The 24,307-nt window shown below is 39.8% G+C and overlaps 1 protein-coding gene across 2 annotated transcripts in view; it reads left to right on the top strand.

Annotated features, from left to right (window-relative positions):
* Nucleotides 1-2,469: 2,469 nt before the first annotated feature.
* The window catches only part of LOC127419758 (rho guanine nucleotide exchange factor 9-like), a 54,638-nt gene continuing 32,800 nt past the window's right edge, over nt 2,470-24,307 (top strand). For both annotated transcript variants that reach the window (XM_051661472.1, XM_051661465.1), the window contains exon 1: nt 2,470-2,630. In XM_051661472.1, coding sequence (XP_051517432.1) covers nt 2,622-2,630 — 9 coding nt within the window. In that variant the 5' untranslated portion in view covers nt 2,470-2,621. The remainder of the gene's footprint in view (nt 2,631-24,307) is intronic.

Below are 24,307 nucleotides of genomic sequence, written 5' to 3'. Positions count from 1 at the left end.
TGCTAATCTAAATACTCCACTGAGATCTCAGGAAAGCTTAGATGAGGACAGTGTGTGTGTGTGTGTGTGTGTGTGTGTGTGTGTGTGTGCAGGGGTGTAGATTCCAGGGGGGGATGTGGGGAGGTAAGCCCCCCCCCATAATAAAAACAAGTAAGTACAACCCCCCCCCCCCCCATATTTATACCATGATCAATGGAAACATGTAAATTCTTCATACTGTGACCGCCCCCCCCCCATGTTCAAGCCAAATCTACGCCCTTGTGTGTGTGCGTGGGTGTGTGTGGGCGGTTTACGCTGACATACAAGGGTATTATGCTATAAATGTGGTTTATGAGGACAATTCTAGTGTCCCCATAATTCAAATAATTTAAAAAAACATATTAAACAATGTTTGTTTTTTTAATGTAAAAATGCAGAAAGTTTTTTGTGAGGCTTAGGAGTAGGGTTAGGGGATAGAATCTATAGTTCGTACAGTATAAAAATCATTATGTGTGTGTGGGTGTGTGTTAGATGCCTAAAGGTTAAAACTGCATGAGCAGAAGAGAGGGCACATTGTCTCAAAAAGCTTTCATACTTGAACACACCTTATTCTCTCTCTCTCTCACACACACACACACACACACACATACATACATATATGCCCCCAAACAGTCCATTAGTGACAGTCCTGCTCTCACAAACATTCTGTCCTGCCTTAGTTTTAAGCTATGAATACACTCCTTGCATACAGAAAACCTCAGAACACACAGAGGGAGTTTGTGGAGGGGGGGCATCCGTGACGTCCCAGAACGCTCGTTACATCATCTCTCCTGCTTTATTGCATAATAGAATAAAATTATAGATATGTGGAAGTCAACCAGAAAGATTCAGCCTCCAAAAACACACAGCACAGCAACTCTGCACACTCTTTCTCTCTTTTTCTCCCTTTCAGTACAGTACTGTGTGATTAGTGCTCTATTGCAGGGTTCATTTGTTTCTGAATCAGTTTAAAAACTCTTTATAAACAGACATTTTGGCTTTACTGACAAATTCTCCAGCAAATGACGTTTACACAATTTTTTTCTACTGTTCTGAATGTACAGAACATCATTTTATCACCAAACATGTAGCCAGCTTTGATCATATCATTTTTATTAATTAATTTCGATAACAATTAACAATGATAAAGGTATAGTTCACCCAAAAATAAAAATTCTCTCAGAGCTTAAATATACTTGAATGGGATTGTTCCCCCAAAAACGAAGCTCCAAAAAGCACATAAAGGCAGCATAAAAGTATTCCCTACGACTCCAGTGGTTTAATCCATGTCTTCTGAAGTGATATGATAACTTTGGCTGAGAAACAGGTCATTATTTAAGTCCTTTTTTACCATAAATCTCCACTTTCACTTTCAGAATGTGAAAAGATTTGAGCGGAAAACAAAAACTTTTCTGTAAAAAGTGTTTTAGAAAATTACTTTAAAGTAAATAGTAATATGAAACAATCAGCAAAATAATCTACTTACAATTTTAGCGAAGTAATGAGTAATTTGTAGTGGATTACTTATTTTGAGTAATTTACCCAACTTCTGTTTGTGTGATTTCAAAGGCATCTGATGGCAGAAGGAAATATGGTATCGCACATTTCACCCATGAGATCAATGTTTTCAGTATCATATTGCATTAGCTTGCACAGGATGTTTAAATTATAATAATGTGGTTAAAAATTTATGATGTCCCTTTAAAATGAAATTATATGAAGAAAACCAGAGACAGGTAGCCTATACAGAAAGAAAGAAAAGACTAAATTTGGTCTGTATTCTGCATAATTCATAGGATCAAAAAGGATTTTGATTTTCTGATCCTGAACCATTTGACTAGTGGTGCTTAGAAATACAGATTCACAGAACACCTGCAGTTTGAATATGTTTTGCTTGAGCCAGGGACAATACACTGTTGCTCTATTCCATTAAAGTGTTTATTTTTTTGTATGATAGTAAGGGCTGTTTTGCGTGTGATGGTTTTTGATTGGAAGATTGAGGTGGAACACTTTTGTTATTGGTTTCTCTATGTTAAGCATGTATCCTTGAACACATTCAAGGAGCAATATTTTGTCAGTTTGGGTTAAACATATCGTTTGTGTTGCCTGCTTGCCTCTGAATGGTGTAAAACAGTATGCAATTGTGCACAGGTTTTTTTTCTGTTTTTGCTTATTGGACATTTTCTTTCCAGCACTAAGATGATGATGTGAGTCGCCAAGAGCAAATAGTTCATCATTCATTTGCAACCACCGTTTTTTTTTTTTTTTTTTTTGATTATGATTATGTAATGTTGGTAGCCACCTCTATAGCAGTGAAGTACCCCTTCTTTTGACTGATGGTTGCTCCTCCGTTTGTGTATGTGTGTGCAGTGTGCAGTAAGCGCCGCCCAGGCTTCAGTTCAATTCATAGAGAGAGAGAGAGAGAGACAGAGAGAGAGACGCAGACTCCCACCTCGCAGTGAGAACAGAACAGTGCCGAACCGGACGTGCGTTTCTCTTTCATACACCGCGCGTTGTTCACCGCGGATCCAGGGGCGCAGCTGGCGTCGGGGGCTCGAACCTGCGGAAAGGACACGGATCCAAGACCGGGACTGACCCTGAGGATGATGAAGGTGAGGATGAGGCTGATTCTCCCGTGAGCGCCATTCTTCAGGCTTACCGACGATCTCTGCTAGTGGTCAGAAAAAAAAAGGGGGGGGGGGTGTTAAGTTTTTTTTTGTTGGTTTTTTTTGTTTTGTTTTTTGTTGCAATGGTAGACATGCTCGAGCTGAAAAGGGGTCGCGTTTAACGCTAAAGCGCAATAGTGACATCTCGGCACATTAAGTATTTTCTTTTTATTTAGGCTACCAGTTTGCATTGCACGAACGGCTGCGCGTTAAATGGTTGCTCCCCCTCGCATTGCTATCCGTACGCCCGCGCGGAGCGACTCACCACCGTTCCAGTGCTATGGAAACGAGAGAGAAGGAGCGAGCGCGCGACAGAGGGGGATACCCTGCATCTCAGCGCCGCCTCGGGCATGTCAGTGACGTTGGTATATATTTTGCTCTCCTAAATGTGTCACGGCGTCCGTTAGTTAGACTTAAATGCGCTTTATAAGAAACAGTTCACCTTTAATTTAAGTGTTATGTAGGCGCGAGCGTGTACGAGTGCGTTACATTTGTTGTTTTCTGCGGGCCCGCTCGCCTCCGTCGCTTCGTGGTAAATGCGCGGTTTTCTCATCCATTGATTATGAACGACCGGCGCACACCGGCATTGTGTAGTGAAGTACCGGAGCGCGCGCGCGTGCGTCCGCTTCATATATTTTACATACATTCATGATCGGTGGTGCGCAGTTTATCTGATATGTCAAACACGAGCGTGTAATCCGTGGACGAGACCTCCACGTTAGGCCGTTGATGACGCGTCACTGGCCTCTGTCAAGCGTTTGATAGAATAAAAACGTAAAAGCTGAGAAGGGATGTGATGGAGGCCCAACTTACATGTCGTGTACATTTCATAGGTGCGTTAACGGTGGGGCTCGCGCCAACGCTCTTGCGAACTTGTGCAGCTGACAAATTGCGCGAGTGGCCAATGAGCACGTGAAAGGAGGCTCGCGAATTTTGTTTGGGTGAGGTGTGTCCGTGAACGCATCCACCTTTGAGCTGAGCTGAGCTGATCACACTGAGCGGACCTCGGCATGACCGCTTGAGATGCTCTGATGATCACAGGTGCCTGACGACAGGGGGACACCATGTCTACCCATCCTGAGTACTCGCTGTGCCTCTCACATCCTTCATTTCCTATGCACCATCCTACAGTTATGCGTGACTATGTGTTTGGCCATTTTTAGAGAAGCCACAGAAGATCTAGTGACCTGTATACTACACTTACTGGCTATTAAGGCAATGGTTTATTAATTGTTTACTAATGGTTTATTTTAAACTGATTACACATTCCATCACGTGTGCAGTTAGAGATGTTGGACTGTAGTGAGTCAAAGCTCATTAGAATTTAATGAACCACTTCTGTTTCGTTTATCCGTACCTGGACTAGTTCCTCTCGTTCAAGATGATTATGGAATTATTGCCATCAGCTAAAACATGAATCAGCTGAATTAAAAGTGAATCAGCCACTTGAACTCATGTTGCTGAACTAATCAGTCTTTGATGTTTCGTGTGTTTACGCTTGAAGCACATATTTGCAGATCTGGGGCTTTGTTGTGCGTTGGAGCAGAATGGTTTGGATGCATCCCACTAAAGTGCAGAAATCGCTGACTCACTATCTCTACGGGGAAACGAAATTAGTACTGAAAACTTCAGTGATGGTGTGCCGCCTTCATCAAACTTGTGCCATCAAAGATACTTAGTCACTTTTCAGGTGTTCACCAGCTCACCAGCATACAATGTAAAATCGAATTAGTTGACCTTCCTTAGAGTTTTTAAGTCAATCGGTTTGCTTGCTTTTTTTAGGTAAATATGCTAATTTGGCTCAAGTAAACTTAACTTAATTTTAAGTAACGTTAACTAGTTGCAAGTAAACTTAACTCATCTGTGATTGAAGTGTCATTGTTTTCATTTAATTATTTAAATTGAGTTATTGCACGTCTTATGGGTATTCCACACAGTCACAATTTTGTACTTGATCATTTTGAGTTAGTACTCGAAGCCAAAGTCTAAAGAACGTATACAGCTCTGGAAAAAATTAAGAGACCACTGCAAAATTATCAGTTTCTCTGGATTTACTATTTATAGGTATGTGTTTGAGTAAAATAAACATTTTTGTTTTATTCTTTAAAGTACTGACAATATTTCTCCCAAATTCCAAATAAAAATATTGTCATTTAGAGAATTTATTTGCAGAAAATGACAACTGGTAATTTTTTTTTTTTTAAAAAAGCAGTGTTTTTAGACCTCGAATAATGCAAAGAAAACAAGTCCATATTCATTTATAAACAACACAAAACTAATGTTTTAACTTAGGAAGTGTTCAGAAATCAATATTTGGTGGAATACCCCTGATTTTCAGTCACAGCTTTCATGCGTCTTGGCATGATCTCCACCAGTCACATTGCTGTTGAGTGACTTTATGCCACTCCTGGCGCAAAAATTCAAGCAGCTCGGCTTTGTTTGATGGCTTGTGACCATTCAGCTTCCTCTTGATCACATTCCAGAGGTTTTCAGTGAGGTTCAGGTCTGGAGATTGGGCTGGCCATGACAGGGTTTTGATCCGGTGGTCCTCCATCCACACCTTGATTGACCTGGCTGTGTGGCATTGAGCATTGTCCTGCTGGAAAAACCAATACTCAGAGTTGGGTAACATTGTCAGAGCAGAAGGAAGCAAGTTTTCTTCCAGGATAACCTTGTACGTGGCTTGATTCATGCGTCCTTCACAAAGATGAATCTGCCTGATTCCAGCCTTCCTGAAGCACCCCCAGATCATCACTGGGAGAAATGTTGTCAGTACTTTATAGAATAAAACAAAAATGTTAATTTTACTCAAACACATACCAATAAATAGTAAATCCAGAGAAACTGATAATTTTGCAGTGGTCTCTTAAATTTTTCCAGAGCTGTATATTTGAGTTATGATTTCAAGTACTGTTTAATTAGGATAATTTAAACATTTTTATAAATGACAACTTTAGGGTTAATTAAAACTAGTAAGAATAATACAAAATTAACTTTAAGTTGAGTAAATTATTATTATTATTATTATTTTTACAATTTAAGATAACTATTAGTATTCAAAGTGTAAAGTTACTAACAATATTTATTCCAAATGCATATCATAGCTTTTGTTTTATTATTAAACAATGACAAGGGTGATGAAATGAAAAGGTCTGCAGTACCAATGATCCTGTTAATGCTTTATTAGCTTCTCTGTTTTTCTTTTAAGCAAAGTACATTTTGTGTGTGGCTGTTATTAGGATGTTACATGAAGCCTTAAAGGGATATTTCACCCCAAAATTTAAATTCTGTCGTAATTATTTCATCCTAAGTTGTTCTAAAACCATATGACTTTTTTTCTTCCGTAGAACAAAAAAGGAAGAAATTAGGCACAGTGTATGGAAAAAAGATGCAATGAAAGTGAATGGTGACTAATATTTTGTCTAACATCTACTTTTGTGTTTCATGGAAGAAAGAAGGTCATACCGGTTTGGAACAACATGAATAAATAATGACAGAGTGAACTATCCCTTTTACACACCTAATATATTTAAGAATGATTATGTTCTGTCTTACTTCTTCCTTTTAATAATATTAGAAACACAGACAGAAAATGTTTAAAAGATTGTCACGTGGAAAGAGGTTGTGTATACACATTGAATTATGCATCAGTTGGCACTGGTGTGGGATGTTGAACACTGAATGTCATTCCGTATTGCCAGGGTATTTCCATATGCATTAGCATGTACAGCCACTTTCTGCCGCCGTTCTCTCCCAACAGGTCTGATGCAGCTGTGCACAGTGTTGTTGACTTATGATGGGTTGTATGAGAAATGTAATGCATGAGTTTCAAGAGCTGCTTGGACTTAAAAAATAGTCTAGAAAATGAATTAATATTGGTGGACTTGTTTTATATGCTCTAGAGATTTACCTACTGTTTGTGTGATGTTTTGTTGAGTCTGTATGCTTATGTTGGCATATTCTTTGAAACAGAAGTTTATGGATTCACTTTGCATCCTACTCTCAAGACATAAGCAAACTCTTATGCTATTCTCTGCAGCCATCTTTAAAAGTGCTAGATTTAGCTCTGAAACTCTAGTACTCTTATATAAATAGTGATTCTGGAATGAGTGGTCACCTGAATGGTAATGTGTTCTGGATTGTATTGAGGTTTTAATGGTTCTGATCTCATGGTGCAGGCTGAGATTTTCCCAAGTGTGTAAAATACATAGATAAAGCATCACTTACACACCTAATGTGCATCCTTTGCTCTTCATTTTGTTACTAGAAAAGCTTCTTGTCTTTGTTGGTAAGTAAAAAAATAGAGGAAGAAATTTTCAGTTGCCCAACACGTCCATTTTATTTTGACCAAAATCACTTGAATACACATCATGTCATGATAGACCCTTTGCACATTTCCGGTTTTGGAACATGAAAGTAAACTATAGCGGGGTAAACTTATATAGCTGAATAAGAGACAACAGCAAATATTGTTTTTGCATTTCCATTTGGAAAAAATCCACTATTATGTTTCCACAACTTTCCAATCTAAAAGAGGAAAAAAGAGAGAGAGAAATGGATTACGGCAGTCAGATGAGAGACCGATGGCAAATTTTCTGTCACTACCTCAGCAGCTGTATTTGAAACCCCACTGCAGCAGTGTTTTTTTTTAAAAATATATATATATATTTTTTATTAATGCCAGTGTATTATAACACAAAGAATAATGTTATGAATTTACATTAGCCTAAATAATGAAAAAATTGGATATCTAAAAAAGTTTGCTAGAATTTTGTTGCTAAATTTGAGGCGGAAATGCGTCGTCACAGTCTGGGAAAGGGGTCCTTTATGATTTCCAAACTTATAAGTAGAAACTTGAAGTCTCTATCCCTTATCAGCATCCTCTTATCGTCAGAATGATTTAAAAATGATTTAAAAATAACTAACAAAAAAATTCTGAAACTTGATTCTATTTAGATTCAAATGAGGCTAATTAGGGAATATTCGCTGACTTCAGAGCATTGTTTTCAGTGAAATTATCTACCTGTGATGTTTTGTTTGAGTCTATATGCGTTTGTTGGTGCATTCGTCAAAACGGATGGTTAAGATGGTTAAGGATTCACTTTAATATCCAACTCCTTTATATCCAACTTTATACCCAAACCCAGTGGCGTGCACAGACCTCAGCAGTGGCAGGGGCGGAAGTACAAAAGAAGGGCACGATATTTTTTTGAATGAGTAGTATTAGACTAAAAGCGACGTGATTGCTCCCATTATAATTAATAAAGCTGTGTACACTGGAAGTGTTCGATGTCGGAAATGCGGAAGCAATCGAGTATTTTGGGTCGAGTACTGGATGAACTTCTACTACAATACTGTACATAAAGTAGACTTTTTATCTGACACTTTTACTCGTCTGAGGCAACGGCACTTCTATGACATAATTCCCAGTGACATTTTTGCACTCTTGAAGGGCACTGCAGGAAGGGGATGCCACTCGAAGGGTTGTTCCAAACGAAAGTGAGAAATGTAATCCTTTCTCGTGGGGCCCTTCCACAAGACTGTTAGCGAAGGGTACATTCATACAGTAATGCCATGTTCTTTTCAGAATACCCTTCAAAGGCTCTGTTCTTTGGAGTGATTAGGGCATAGGGATGGTCACTTTCAACTGGAATTTGCCCCATTCTGCTGTTGCGCGCACTGTTAAAGGCACCTCTGCCTAATTTTCTTTAATGCTTCCTCGATTTACAAGGAAATTTCACACTGAAACATTATTACTGTTATTGTGAGATTATTAAGATATTTGAATTTTGTTACATTTAATCATTTTATGTTTTATTAAAAAAATTCCCCCCTTTTTGTGCACGACCAGAAGGGCACCTTTAGATTTGCGAAAGGGGCTAGTCGCCTGAATGGTGATGCGATCTGGATTGAATAGAGGTTCTGATGGTTCTGATCTGAGATTTGGCCATGCATTCTGGCCTTTTACATCAGCACGGGGAAGTTTTAGGACCGTTCCACAGAGCCGATGTATGTTCACATGGAGAGGCATGTGCATCCAAAAGTATGACTATGTAAGTGCGGGAAAACGAAGAGAATGGGCAAATTTAGAAACATTTGCACTGGGAGTGTAGGCTGGGAATCCACCCACACACATACATACATACACATGCACAGTGGCTTGATATGAGCTGTATCACACACACACACACACACACACACACACACACACACAAAAACATATCTTTTGCAGCTTTCTTGCCTGAAAGGCTTTTGTGCTTTTTCTCCAGATGTGTTTGTTTTAGGAACCGTGTGGGCAGGCAATGCTGCATGGGTTTAAAGCATTTATAATCTAAATTTAGACTTCAAGAAAGTGCAAAATGTTTTATCACGATGATTCATATCAGAACGCGGAGGGAATAACAGGCTTAAGCAGCATCATACCGGTAAGCAGCTCAGACTCCAATAGTTCCTTATAACGTTTGGTTCATAATGTTATTTCACTGTCTGTTCAGCTCATTGTTGTTTCTTTTATTATCTCCCTTTGCAAGATATTATAAGAATTAATGGCTATATGAGTTTGAGTGTATGTTTGTGGTTATTAGAGCTTTCTTATCCATAGCGTAGCAGTCTATTTTAATACATTCTCTCTCTCTTTCTCTCTCTCTCTCTCTCTCTCTCTCTCTCTCTCTCTCTCCCTCTTTCTTGCCACGTGCTTTCTCCAGTTCTCTATCCTAGACTCCTAGCCCACTGTACTCTGATTACATAATCGTCCTCCCCAGTCAGGTGTGTGTGCGTATGTGTCTATGATGAGGCAGCATCCTCTGGTCTCTTAGATGGTCTGTTTTCTTTTTTCCCTCTCAATGGAGAAGAGTTCTGTGCTGTAGTTTTCTCAATTATAGGGCTGTTCTGTCTGTATCACAGCAATGATGACACTGAATGAACAAAACACTTAATTTGTGTTGCACCTTTCTGTCTAGACATCCAAAGCTCTTTATTTGTTGAACAGAACTCAGTTGAGCCACCTACAGTTTGTATTGGCACCTGGATGGAGTGGTGGCAGACAGTGAAGACTGGAGTGCTGACCTACAGCAGTTGTTCTGTTGGGTGGGGTTGCGATATTGCATTATTGGACATGGAAGCCTGTTAGTGGTCCAAATTTGGGCTGGAAGCTGGGGTGAATGCTCTTTTGATTGCTCTATCTGAAGAAAAAAACAACAATGACAACAACAACAAAAAATAACACTATACATTCAAAGGCCACAGAGAAGTCAGAGCCTCAGCTTTGTGGTATGTCTAAAAGACTGGACCTTTACTGGAGCACTTCAATGTCGTAATTGCAAGTGGGGAAACTCAGTATGTTCTTTGAGCCCCAACTTTCTTATTTCTTATTCTGATGTCAATTAAAGAATTATTGAGTGGAAGCAAATTGGTTTTGATAATAATAATTATGTTTTAATTGTGAATGTTGACTGTACAATTGAGTTTGGACACATTTTGTGAAATCTTGATGAAGAATAACAAAAAAGCATAGAATAAAGCAAGAAATTACTACTCATTTAACTGGTTTATGAGGAAACACACTTGCATAACAAAATTAAAAGAGAGAACAAATTAGAAAATTGCCCAACATGTCAGTATTATTTTGACCAAAATTACTTGAACATACTGTACATTACAATGTAATTCCAACTTCTGAACTCATAATCTTGCTAAAAAGACCAGCTTAACCAGCATGCAATTTCCATGCTGGTCTAAGCTGGTTAATGCTTGTTAGTGCTGGTTTGGTGTAGGTTTAACTGGTGGACCAGCAAAACCTTGCTGGTAAATTTGGTTGTCTTTCAGGTGAAGATAGTTAAGAAGCAAAACAACCAACATTTTGGGATTCCCAGATCTCAGTTCTTTAGGTATTTACAGCTGCGCCACCTGCTCTGTACTATTTTTGGGAGTTGCATACACCCCTCTAAAGTGGCAGATACTCTGGGAGTGGTGATTACTGCTTTTGGAAAAGGTCATGAGGCATCAGTGTATTACTTCCTGCTAATTCAGAGTCTGGGGGACGGATCTTTAACTTCTATCAAGAGATTATTGGAGAAAGATTTAAACTTGATATTGGAGGAGGGAGTGTGGGCTAGGATTCTAAAAAGCGGCAAGTCTGCATCTAGAGATGCAAGGTGCACCTTATGCAATTCAAGATTTTACATCGATTGTATTGGACCTCCTCTAGATTGTATAGGCTTGGTCTTAAAGACACACCCACTTGCTGCTGATGCCAATTAGAAGATAGAGACACAACCCATGTTTTTTGGTGGTGCGTTAAGATACAACAATATGTGTGACGTATTGGGCACTCAGATTTCATTTTGCCCCAGACTCTGTACTGTAGGTGATGGGGCGGTCATCAATATAGGGGATAAAACACATAAAAAACTGGATCCTGGTCGGTGTTATGATCGGCAGACAGATTGTTTTAAGGGGATGGAAGTCAGCTGGAGCGCCCTCATTTCAAGAGTGGCGCACGGAAATGGGGAGGGTGGCGGCTTTTGAGGAAGTGTCATCTAGAAGGCTGGGGAACTTGGATTCGTTTGATGGGAAATGGGGCAGCTATTTGGTGTTCTTGGAGGGCTCTCGGGGAGGGGCAGTGGAGAGAGAAGTATAGTTTTAAATGTGTGTGATTATTATATATATATATATATATATATATATATATATATATATATATATATATATATATATATGTATATATTTTTTTTTGTGTGTGTACACTCATGTGTGACCACAGGGATGTTTGTTGAGGGTCAGGGTGGGGTTGGGGATTGGGAGGAGGAGGGGTAATAGTGGGGGTTAAATGTTGATTCTGTGAATATATGTTTTGCTTTTCTTTGTTTAATGTTTGAATCAATAAAAATGTTAATCAGAAAAAAGATAGTTAAGAAGCCTGGTGGGGACACCAGCACACCAGCATCCCATGCTGGGCGGCCGACCAGCACACAAAACACAATATATGCTGGTGACCAGCAATGCTGGTCTTTTCAGCAGGGAAGCAGGAACTTCCCAGGAGGAATAACGTAAATCTATTTATAAATAATTTGCATCTATCTTAGGCTTAATAGGTAAGATGAGCATTAAAGATGAGTCATTTGCTGATTCAATACTTCAGAGGTGATCTACCTGATCTATATCTCAGGTGTGCAGGTATGACATGAAGTGTAAAATACATCCATTGCCGGAGTCACCATGGCATTCCGGGCAGAGGAGATCTAGGTCAGCTTGAACTTTTGAGTCAGATGAGCACATTTGGTTACCTCTATGGATCCTAAATATGAAATGCCATTGGAAAATTAAACTCCAGCATTGGATTTAAGACCCAGGGTTGATTTCCAAACAACATTTTTGCACCCTTGAAGGGCACTGCAGGAAGGGGACACCACTTGAAGGGTCGTTCCAAATGAAAATGAATCTTTACACAAAGATACTTCCACAAGACTGTTAGTGAAGGGTACATTCATACAGTAATGCCATTCTCCCTTCAAAGTTCTCACTTCAAGGGCTCTGCCCTTCAGAGTGTGTAGGGCATAGAGATGATCACTTTCAGCTGGAATTCACCCCTATCTGTTCGAAAGTTAGGGTCGTCCCTCAGGGGTCTACACAGCCTCATCATTTTAATCAATACAGAGCAGTGTGGTATAAAATGTATACCAGAGGTGCAGAAAACAAGATGTAGTTTGGAGGCTGGGTTTATGCAGGTCTTTTCTTTGCACCAAAGGGCCCTAAAATTTTGCTTTTTTGCCTATGGAGAAACCTGCTCTAGCATTTTAGGTTTAGGAGCTTTACGGCCATAGCAAAGGCCTCCATGTTTTTGGTTGCCCTGCAAATTGTTCACTCAAGAGCTGCAAGACCATACCTGAGAGCGTAGCAGTGTTTATATAGTGTAATTCTTAATGTCAGTGTCAATCTCATCTATGTCAACTTTGGTCAAATGTCAAAAGAGAAAGAAGAAGAATCTTCCTGGGTACAGTTCATTCATGCAAGAATAAAGGCAAGAGGAATGAAGAGACAACAGATAAGCAGTAAAACTCTGGCAGCCAAAAGTTTGGAATAATGTACAGATTTTGCTGTTTTGGAAGGAAATTGGTACTTTAATTCACCAAGGTGGCATTCAACTGATCACAAAGTATAGTCAGCACATTACTGATGTAAAAAACAGCACCATCAATATTTGAATTATTATTTTTTAAATTTACATTTTTTATTGATTCCTACATAAATAAAGAAAAGCAAAACATATACACGTAGAATCAACATTTAAACCCCACAATTAACCCTCCCAATCGCCAACCCTGCCCTGACCCTCAACAAACATTCCTCTGGTCACACATGAGTATATACACAAATAAAAGGCAAACAAACAAACAAAACAAAAAAATATATAATAATCACACACATTTATACCTTTACCTCTCTCTCCACTGCCCCTCCCCGAGAGCCCTCCAAAAACTCCAAATAGATGCCCCATTTCCCAACAAACAAATATAAGTTACCCCCGTCTTCTAAATGACACTTCCTCAAAAGCCGCCACCCTCCCCATCTCCGTGCACCACTCCTGAAATGGGGGCAACCCAGCTGACCTCCAGCCCCTTAAAATAATTTGCCTGCCGATCATTACACTGGTCAGAACCCAATTTTTTATGTGTTTATTACCCACATCGATCACCGCCTCATCACCCAAAACACAGAGTCTGGGGCTAAATGAAATCCGAGTGCCCAACACGTCACACACAAAACTCTGAACCTTCAACCAAAATTCCTGGATCTCAACACACCACCAAAAAACATGGGCCGTGTCTCATCCTCCGATTGGCATCGCCAGCAGGTGGGTGTGCCTTTAAGACCAAGCCTATACAATCTAGAGGGAGTCCAATAAAATCTATGTAAAATCTTGAATTGCATAAGGCGCACCCTTGCATCTCTAAATGCAGACTTGACATTTTTTAGAATCCTAGCCCACACTGCCTCCTCCAATACCAAGTTTATATCTTTCTCCCATAATCTCTTGATAGAAGTTAAAGCTCTGTCCCCCAGACTCTTAATTAGCAGGGAGTAATACACTGATGCCTCATGACATTTTCCAAAAGCAGTAATCACCATTCCCAGAGTATCTGCTGCTTTAGGGGGGTGTATGCTACTCCCAAAAATAGTACAGAGCAGGTGGCGCAGCTGTAAATATGAAAAAAGTCATTTATGATCAAATCTAGACAGGCCCCATTTCCAGCAACCATCACTCCAATGCCTTATCCATGGGTAATCATGCTAAATTGCTAATTTGGTACTAGAAAATCACTTGCCATTATATCAAACACAGTTGAAAGCTATTTTGTTTGTTAAATGAAGCTTAACATTGTCTTTGTGTTTGTTTTTGAGTTGCCACAGTATGCAATAGACTGGCATATCTTAAGGTCAATATTAGGTCAAAAAAAAACAGCTTTCTCTATAAACTCATCAGTCAATCATTGTTTTGAGGAATGAAGGCTATACAATGCTTGAAATTGCCAAAAAACTGAAGATTTCATACAAAGGTGTACATTACAGTCTTCAAAGGCAAAGGACAACTGGCTCTAACAAGGACAGAAAGAGATGTGGTTGGCCAGATGTACAACTAAACAAGAGGATAAATACATCAGAGTCTCTAGTTTGAGAAATAGATGCCTCACATGTCCTCAGCTGACAGCTTAATTGATGTCATGTGTATTTTGTTGATCATGTCTTTTATTTTGAAAAGTTTAGTTCCTGTTTCATGTCATGTGATCCCTTGTCATGTGATTTCATGTTTTCCCTTCATGTTCATGTGTCATGTTTTCATTGGTTTATTGGTTAATTGTCTTGTTGGTTTATTGGTTAATCAGTTCTGTCTGTTCATTGGTTTATGTTCTCCCATGTCTTGTATTTAAGCCTCATGTTTTCCATTGTGTCTTTGTCAAGTACTGAATGTGATTGTAGATGTTTAAGTCAAGCCACATTTATGTCAAGCCATGTTCATGTTCATGTTCATGTTCATGTTCATGTTCATGTTCATGTTCATGTTCATGTTCATGTTCACGTTTCACGTTTGTAGTTAGGGTTATTGGTTATCATGTTTGTAAATAAAGTGCACTTGGGTTCTTTATCTTCACATCATCGTCTTTGTCATCATCATTGCCATTGCCAGCAGCCAGCATCGTTACAGAATACTTGACCGACTATGAACCCAGCAGTTCAAATCATACGGCTACGTCAGAGGAATCGTCCCCTGGAGGATTATGTTGAGGAATTCTGTGATTTGGCCAGCCAGGTGAACTTTAATGAGGTCGCCCTCAAAGACATTTTTTGCTTTGGTCTGAGTGAGCCGATCTCCTCCTTGATGCCTGGCAGTTGCAGTTCCCTCAGCCTGGCTCCATATATCAACCTCGCCCTACAGATCATTGGTTCCACGTTCACTGTGGGGAGCCAGAGTTCCACGACATGGCCGCCGCCGAGCCAGAGTTCCACGTAATGGCCACCAAGCCAGAGTTCCTCGTCATGGTCGCTGAGCTAGCGCCATCTTTTGCTCCATGCCATGTCACAGCAACACCTCAGCCTGCACCATGCCACGTCACAGCAACGCCTCAGCCTGCACCATACCACGTCACAGCAACGCCTCAGCCTGCTCCATGCCACGTCACAGCAACGCCTCAGCCTGCTCCATGCCATGTCACAGCAACGCCTCAGCCTGCTCCATGCCACGTCACAGCCACACCTGAGCAGTTGGACCTGGAGATGGTTCCCACCCTTATACCCACCCTTAGTTCTCCTGAGCAGGCAATAGGAACTTTCGGCCCTCCGACCCCGCCTGGACCCTCTGAGCCCTGGATTTCGCCTTGGCCTGTCAGTCCCTCGACATTGCCTCAGCTCTGCGTTCCCTCGGCTCCACTGTGGTCCGTCAGCCTGTCAGCTCCTCCTTGGTCTGTCGGTCACCTGTCTCCGCTTTGGCTCTCCGATCCTCTGGCTGGCCTCGTCCCTCCGATCTGTCAGCTCCACTGGGCACCTCCTTCCCTATGGCTCCACCTTGGTCCTCAGTCCCACCAGCTCCACCTTAGTCTTCCGATCCCCCAGCTCCGCCTTGCTCCTCCAAGCCTCCAGCACCGCCTTGGTCCTCCTTGCCATCGGCTCCACCCTGGCCCTTCGAGTCTTCGGCTACTCTCCGGGCACCAAGTTCCATGGCTCCGCCCCTTGAGCCTCTCACGACTCCGCCTTCCATGGCTCCGCCCCTCGAGCCTCTCATGGCTCCACCCCCCACGGACTCTGCCCTGGTCACACGCCCCACGCCTCAAGACACACCCCCCCCAGCTCCCTACAGAACTTTGAATTTATGTCATGTTTTACGTGTTTTGTTTATGTGTTGGTGCGTCGGGAGCCGCACCTTAGTGGAGGGGATATGTCATGTGTATTTTGTTGATTCATGTCTTTTATTTTGAAAAGTTTAGTTCCTGTTTCATGTCATGTGATCCCTTGTCATGTGATTTCATGTTTTCCCTCCATGTTCATGTGTCATGTTTTCATTGGTTAATTGTCTTGTTAGCTTGTTATCAGTTCTGTCTGTTCATTGGTTTATGTTCTCCCATGTCTTGTATTTAAGCCTCATGTTTTCCATTGTGTCTTTGTCAAGTATTGAATGTGATTGTAGATGTTTAAGTCAAGCCACGTTTATGTCAAGCCATAGTCAGTTTCATGTTTATGTTTTATGTTTCATGTTTGTAGTTAGGGTTATTGTTTATCACGCACTTGGGTAAATAAACTTCACTTGGGTTCTTTATCTTCACATCATCGTCTTCGTCATCATCATTGCCATTGCCAGCAGCCAGCATCGTTACAATTGAATTCTACCCACTCAACACCAGTTTCATTTGCAACAGTAAAGAGAAGACTTAGGGGTGCAGGCCTTATGGGAAGAATTGCAAAGAAAAAGCCACTTTGAAACAGAAAAACAAAAAGAAAAGGTTAGCGTGGGAACAGACATTGGACAACAGATAATTGGAAAAGAGTGTTATGGATCTTAACCCCATTGAGCATTTGTGGGATCAGCTAGACTGTAAGGTGCGTGAAAAGTGCCCAACAAGACAGACACATCTATGGCAAGTGCTACAGGAAGTGTGGGGTGAAATGTCACCTGAGTATCTGGACAAACTGACAGCTAGAATGCCAAGGATCTGCAAAGCTGTCATTGCTGCATGTGGAGGATTTTTTGATGAGAAATCTTTGAAGTAGTTTAAGAAGTTCTGAACATTTTTTTCAAATTGTAATAGTAATTTTTCACATTATTAATGTCCTGACTATACATTGTGATCAGTTGAATTTTTCCATAAGAGCAAAATGTGTACATTATTCCAAACTTTTGGCAGCCAGTGTCACACACACACACACTCATTTGTTTTTCTGTCATGGTGGGGACTTAACATGTGTTGATTTTATTCAGAGTTAGTGATATTTACTATTCCATAACCCTAAACCAAACCCTCCCACATTTTAATTTAAACATTATTTTGTAAATTTACTATGCCTTTTTTCCTCATGGAGAAACTGTTACCATTGGCTGGTCCCAACATAGTATGTGATTTCAGGATTTATTTTACTAATGTAGACCAAAACACACACAGACTTTATCTTTAATGCTGGTGTTACCGTGCTGCTGTTTTCTTTGATTATGAGCAAATAGCCTCTGTTTGACTCTTAGAGATACTGTTTCATCTTGCTAAGTTAATTACTATCCAATCTGATATTCATGAGATTGTTACATAATTTTACTGTGTAAGTGTGTGTGCGCGCACGTATATGCTGTACAGTTGAAGTCAGAAGTTTACATACACTTAGGTTGAAGTTATTAAAACTAATTTTTTAACCACTCCACAGATTTCATATTAGCAAACTATAGTTTTGGCAAGTTGTTAAGGACATCTGCTTTGTGCATGACATTAGTAATTTTTCCAACAATTGTTTACAGACAGATTGTTTCACTTTTAATTGACTATATCACAATTCCAGTGGGTCAGAAGTTTACATACACTAAGTTAACTGTGCCTTTAAGCAGTGTGGGAAATTCCAGAAAATTACGTCAAGCCTATAGGCAATTAGCCAATTAGCTTCTGATAGGCTAATTGGAGTCAGTTGGTGGTGGATGTATTTTAAGGCCTACCTTCAAACTCAGTGCCTCTTTGCTTCACATCATGGGAAAATCAAAAGAAGTCAGCCAAGTCCTCAGAAAAACAATTGTGGTCCTCCACAAGTCTGGTTCATCCTTGAGAGCAATTTCCAAATGCCTGAAGGTACCACGTTCATCTGTACAAACAATAGTACTCAAGTATATACACCATGGGACCACGCAACCATCATACCGCTCAGGAAGGAGATACATTCTGTCTCCTAGAAATGAACATAGTTTGGTGCAAAAAGTGCAAATCAATCCCAGAACAAGAGCAAAGGACCTTGTGAAGATGCTGGAGGAAACAGGTAGACAAGTATCCTATATCCACAGTAAAACGAGTCCTATATCGACATGACCTTAAAGGCTGCTCAGCAAGGAAGAAGCCACAGTTCCAAAACTGCCATAAAAAAGCCAGACAACAGTTTGCAAGTGCACATGGGGACAAAGATCTTGCTTTTTTGAGAAATGTCCTCTAGTCTGATGAAACAAATATTGAACTGTTTGGCCATAATGACCATTGTTATATTTGGAGGAAAAAGGGTCAGGCTTGCAAGCCCGAAGAACACCATCCCAACTGTGAAGCATGGGGGTGGCAGCATCATGATGTGGGGGTGCTTTGCTGCAGGAGGGACTGGTGCATTTCACAAAATAGATGGCATCATGAAGAAGGAAAATTATGTGGATATATTGAAGCAACATCTCAAGACATCAGCCAGGAAGTTAAAGCTCGGTCGCAAATGGGCCTTCCAAAAGGACAATGACCCCAAGCATACCTCCAAAGCTGTGGCAAAATGGCTTGAGGACAGTAAAGTAAAGGCATTGGAGTGGCCATCACAAAGCCCTTACCTTAATCCTATAGAAATTTTGTGGGCAGAACTGAAAAAATGTGTGAGCAAGGAGGCCTACAAACCTGACTCAGTTACACCAGTTCTGTCTGGAGGAATGGGCCAAAATTCCAGCAACTTATTGTGAGAAGCTTGTGGAAGGCTACCCAAAATGTTTGACCCAAGTTGAACAATTTAAAGGCAATGCTACCAAATACTAACAAAGTGTATGTAAACTGTCTGACCCACTGGGAATGTGATGAAAGAAATAAAATCTGAAATAAATCATTCTCAACTTCTGACTCCAACTGTGCATCAGATCACTCTAAAACAGAGAGAGAACAGCTGATGAAGATCATGTACAACTTTTAAACATCACACTTTATCCACCACTTATTCTCATGTGATACCTTATTGCTGAAGGTGGCACTGCGTGCAAGAGAGCTGTAGGCTATGAGCCACATACGTTGCTGGGACAGAAGTGCAGCTTTTCCACTGCAGTTTTTCTGACTGATTTGCATAATCCTACTGCCTACTGTTCCCTTCAAAGAGAGAGAGAGAGAGAGAGAGAGAGAGAGAGAAAAGAGAAATGGAAGCACATTGCAACCCAAGAGAAAGAAATATAGAGAGAAATTTCTTAACTTCATAAATCATACTCTGACATAATCAGACTTAACAGCATCACTTCCTGAAAACCTAAAAATATTCCTTTGTCATCACATTGGCACATCTGTTCAACAGGGCAAATGCACTCTGTAATTACACATGCAGGGTCAGAAATGAACTTTCTTTTACTAATTAACTAACATATTCTTTTTTTATTTTTATTAATGGGCAAAATGTGGCCCCTGTAAATGTTTTTTATTAAGGGGCATTTAGTTGTTCCCTAACCATATACATTTTTTATTTATGTGAAATACAAAAAACATAATCAATTAATTGAAACATATTCTCAATTTGAACAGTTATGGTTGTTACCTTTACAAACAAATCAACATCAAATACATAACTATGTTTAAATAATTCACAAGATATCATAACACAATAAATGCTCTGCTAGAATGCATTTTAAATAATTGGTTGGTCGCAATGTTAGATTGGACAGTTCGCTAACACCACAATAGATTTTAATGTTATCTCTGTTTCTGTTTTCTTCACGTTCCACATTTTCAGAGTTGATTTTAGTTTAGTTTTTTTTTTTGAACCACTTAAAATGAGCTCCTTTTTCAACAACAAGGCCTATGTATCATATGTTAGATATTAGATAAAAACTGAGAAATTCACTATGGAGGCACTTTTTCCACATTTTAAAAATCTGGGGCATTTTTTTTTTTAGCGCTTTCTGTGGCATTTTTGGCCCTAGCCCTTATTTATTTGACTGTACACACATGCAAACATACGATCCATCTCTCATACCACACATATACACAGCCCTGCTGAAAAAACCTGCATGTGACAGAGTTTAGCTTTATTCAAATGAGCAGCGACACAATGCAGGGACTACCAATGAGAGTGCAGACACGGCATCCACCTCCTGATACAGTGGGATTCTGCAGTCGATTAGAACTGCCTACTAGAAACCAACAGTATGACAATGGGCTAACCTCCAGCAATGAAATTCAGCGAATATATTATCTTAACAGAGCCAGTAACACAGATAAAGTCACTGTATCCAATTAGAAACATGTGCAGGACATAGGTAATGCATCTACACACAGATACACATAGACTTTGGTGTTAATTCTGTACAGAAGATAAGAGGAGCAGTGATGGTGAAGTGATAATACAAACCATTATAGGCCTGTGTTTATCTGTATGTGAACACACGCACACTTGTTTCTTGTTAAGTAACTCAGAGCATGTACACTTGAACAACAGACTTCGGTGATGGAGTCCTGTTATCAGATCAACGGAAAACTCTCATTTACCCAGATTAAGTAGTGACACTGAGATCACAAATAACATAGCGTATAGCAAATGTACAGTTGAAGTCAGAAGTTTACATACACTTAGGTTGAAGTCATTAAAATTGGCTAATTGGAGTCAATTGGTGGTGGATGTATTTTAAGGCCTACCTCTTTGCTTGATATTATGGAAAAATCTAAAGAAATCAGCCAAGACTTCAGAAAAAAAAATTGTGGACCTCCACAAGTCTGGTTCATCCTTGGGAGCAATATCCATACGCCTGAAGGTACCACGTTCATCTGTACAAACGAGTATGCAAGTATAAACACCATGGGACCACGCAGCCATCATACCGCTCAGGAAGGAGATGCATTCTGTCTCGTAAAGATGAATGTAGTTTGGTGCAAAAAGTGCAAATCAATCCTGGAGGAAACAGATAGACACGTATCTATATCCACAGTAAAACGAGTCCTATATCGACATGACCTTAAAGGCTGCTCAACAAGGAAGAAGCCACTATTTCAAAACTGCCATAAAAAAGCCAGACTATAGTTTGCAAGTGCACATGGGCTTTTTGGATAAAAGTCCTCTAGTCTGATGAAACAAAAATTGAACTGTTTGGCCATAATGACCATTGTTATGTTTAGAGGAAAAAGGGTGAGGCTTGCAAGCCGAAGAACACCATCCCAACCGGGAAGCATGGGGATGGCAGCATCATGTTGTGGGGGTGCTTTGTTGCAGGAGGGACTGGTGCATTTCACAAAATAGATGGCATCATGAAGAAGGAAATGTATGTGTATATATTGAAGCAACATCTCAAGACATCAGCCAGGAAGTTAAAGCTTGGTCGCAAATGGGTCTTCTAAATGGACAACGAGCCCAAGCATACCTCCAAAGTTGTGGCAAAATGGCTTAAGGACAACAAAGTCAAGGTATTGGAGTGGCCATCACAAAGACCTGACCTCAATCCGATAGAAATTTTGTGGGCAGAACTGAAAAAGCGTGTGCGGGCAAGGAGGCCTACAAACCTGACTCAGTTACACCAGTTCTGTCTGGAGGAATGGGCCAAAATTCTAGCAACTTATTGTGAGAAGCTTGTGGAAGGCTACCCAAAACTTTTGACCCAAGTTAAACAATTTAAAGGCAATGCTACCAAATACTAACACAGTGTATGTAAACTTCTGACCCACTGGGAATGTGATGAAAGAAATAAAAGCTGAAATAATTCATTCTCCCTACTATTATTCTGACATTTCACATTCTTAAAATAAAGTAGTGATCCTAACTGACATAAGACAGGGAATGTTTTCTACGATTAAATGTCAGGAATTGTGAAAAACTGAGTTTAAATGTATTTGGCTAAGGTGTATATAAACTTCTGACTTCAAGTGTAGTTGCTTTATATAAATCAAACAGACTTTTTTTTGGGGGGGGGTTTCTTTTTAATGCCTTAAAAAAGGTATTTTCTACAGAGTAGCTGCCTCGTAAAGAGAGAGAAAGAGCATGAGAGAAAGAGAGCCAAGAATTGTGGGGGGTGAAATCTTTGAGCTGATTATGTATGAGTGTAGAGAATTACTCTGCCATCATGTCGAGTCGCTGTCATGGGCTATGTGAAAGTCAGCAGGAAACAAAACTATAATGTAGCACAGCACATCTTTACTCAAGCATGGAAGACATGGTTACTCATGCACTGCTTCTCTATAGCTCTTTGACCTTGTATATTGCTGTTGCACTTCTGAACTCGAAGTAGTTAATGATCCTCAGATCATAGCTTCACGTCATCCACACACTCCTTATACTTTGACATGTAAGGCACTGTCATCGTGACTCTCTAAAGTATCAGCATTTTGGAGCCACGTGGGTTTTTTTTTTGCAATTATTTTTTACAAATGTAATACACTAAACATCACATTATCCACATTATAAGAACATGTTTAGGTGTTGTTGATGTGTGCAGTATGAATGGAACCATTGTCAAAAACTAGTTGTCTGACACATCGTTAATATATGTATGACAAAAGTGCATGCTTTATGGGTTATGTTTTGTTGTCAATTTCTAATGTTAACGCTATCAACCACTCTCGGGTCATGAAAAATGACAAACAATATAACATATTGTGTGTTCGTAGAGTGTAGGCAAAGCTCCTTTTAGGAAGTATTAAGAAAATGCAGAAAATTAGTTTTTGATCACATATTTGCAAGGATCACAGCAGTGGGAATGTCCCACAATGTTGAACAGTTTAGAATGAAAATTATTATTTATTTTTATGTATTATTTACTTTTTATTACTATTTATTTCTTAATTATTATATCTTTATCTGTCACAATGGTTACAGGCCATGCTCAATGATATCGTGGAGAAGAGTGTTATAGACTGCCATATAAATGAAATTACTCTGACGTCACACCGCAGGAAACCACGCTTCTTTGGAGCAGCAGATTTCAATGGTGGAAATAGGCAGCGCTGCAGTTTTAATAATCTTTTAAGATTTGTAGGGTGTAATAATGTCTGTTAATGTTAATAAAAGTTATTATAAAGGAATATCTATGGTTTACAGTGAGGAAATTATGTGGATTCTTTTCTGAAATATCTGCAAAACAAGTTTAAACTTGGTTCTGATTTAAACCTGTATGATTATGTTGGACATGTAACAGGTAGATGAATACATATCCTCACATGTTTAACACACCTCTAAAGCCTAAGAATTTGGGTACTTAGATATTAAAACTACCATCAGACATACAATATGTGTCTTAACTGTTTAAATTATTAACCCACATACAACAAATTATAATATTTTACTTCAATATGACAATATTCCATATCAAAACTTAATAACAGCTGTTTTGATTGAATTATATGTTTTACTATGATTTAAATGTGAAGACATAATTTTAGCAGAATTATTTCTTTTCTTTTCCTTTCTGAAACAGTAGTCCATGCACTGCTGTGGTGAAGATGGGATCTGTTCCTCCCGTTATATCATATATAGTGGTCTTGATCATCGTTAGATCATATTTGACCTCATATCTGTCACAGCAACAGCACTTTAGAAATTAAAAACAGCCATTTGCGATCGGAGTTTGCACGATTTCTTCATTAAAAAAAAGTTAATATCCAACAACAGCTGCTGCGGGTCAACTGTGTCTAATAAAGCAGACGCAATAGCAATGACGGTGACCCGTGATATACATATCATTTATGTAAAATCCTGAGTTTTTCCTGATGTGACTATCTGGTGGAAATTTAAAGAAGCCCTTATCTCCAATAATATGTTTTGAAACGGGGTGTTACAACCCCACAAAAGGTACTTTTTGCACAGTTTCAGCGCAATTTGAGCGAAGCGCCCATAGACAGCAGCCCTTTTCTGGGCAACCAAAAGAACCCGAGTGGGGTGGAGCGTTTGTTTGTAAACAGTTACTTCATCTATATCCATATGCCCTTTTGGCATGTTAAAGAGATGATTCAGGTGTCTGGATCACAGTAGTGGAGTGATGCTATACAGTCCTGACAGTGTGTGAGATTGCGGTCGTCTGCTGTATCCTCCACTATATAACCCTTTCATACCCCACTGAAAAGACAAGCTGGTCACCAGCTTACAGTATGTTGTGTTTTGGGTGCTGGTCCCCCAGCATTGAATGCTGGTGTGCTGGGTGTTCCCACCAGGCTTTCAAACTAGCTTAACCAGCATCATCAGAA

The sequence above is a fragment of the Myxocyprinus asiaticus genome, chromosome 3 (genome assembly GCF_019703515.2).
Source record: "Myxocyprinus asiaticus isolate MX2 ecotype Aquarium Trade chromosome 3, UBuf_Myxa_2, whole genome shotgun sequence".
NCBI classification, from domain to species: domain Eukaryota; kingdom Metazoa; phylum Chordata; class Actinopteri; order Cypriniformes; family Catostomidae; genus Myxocyprinus; species Myxocyprinus asiaticus.
The sequence above is the reverse complement of the archived record's forward strand: the minus strand, read 5'-3'. Positions and strand labels throughout refer to the sequence as shown.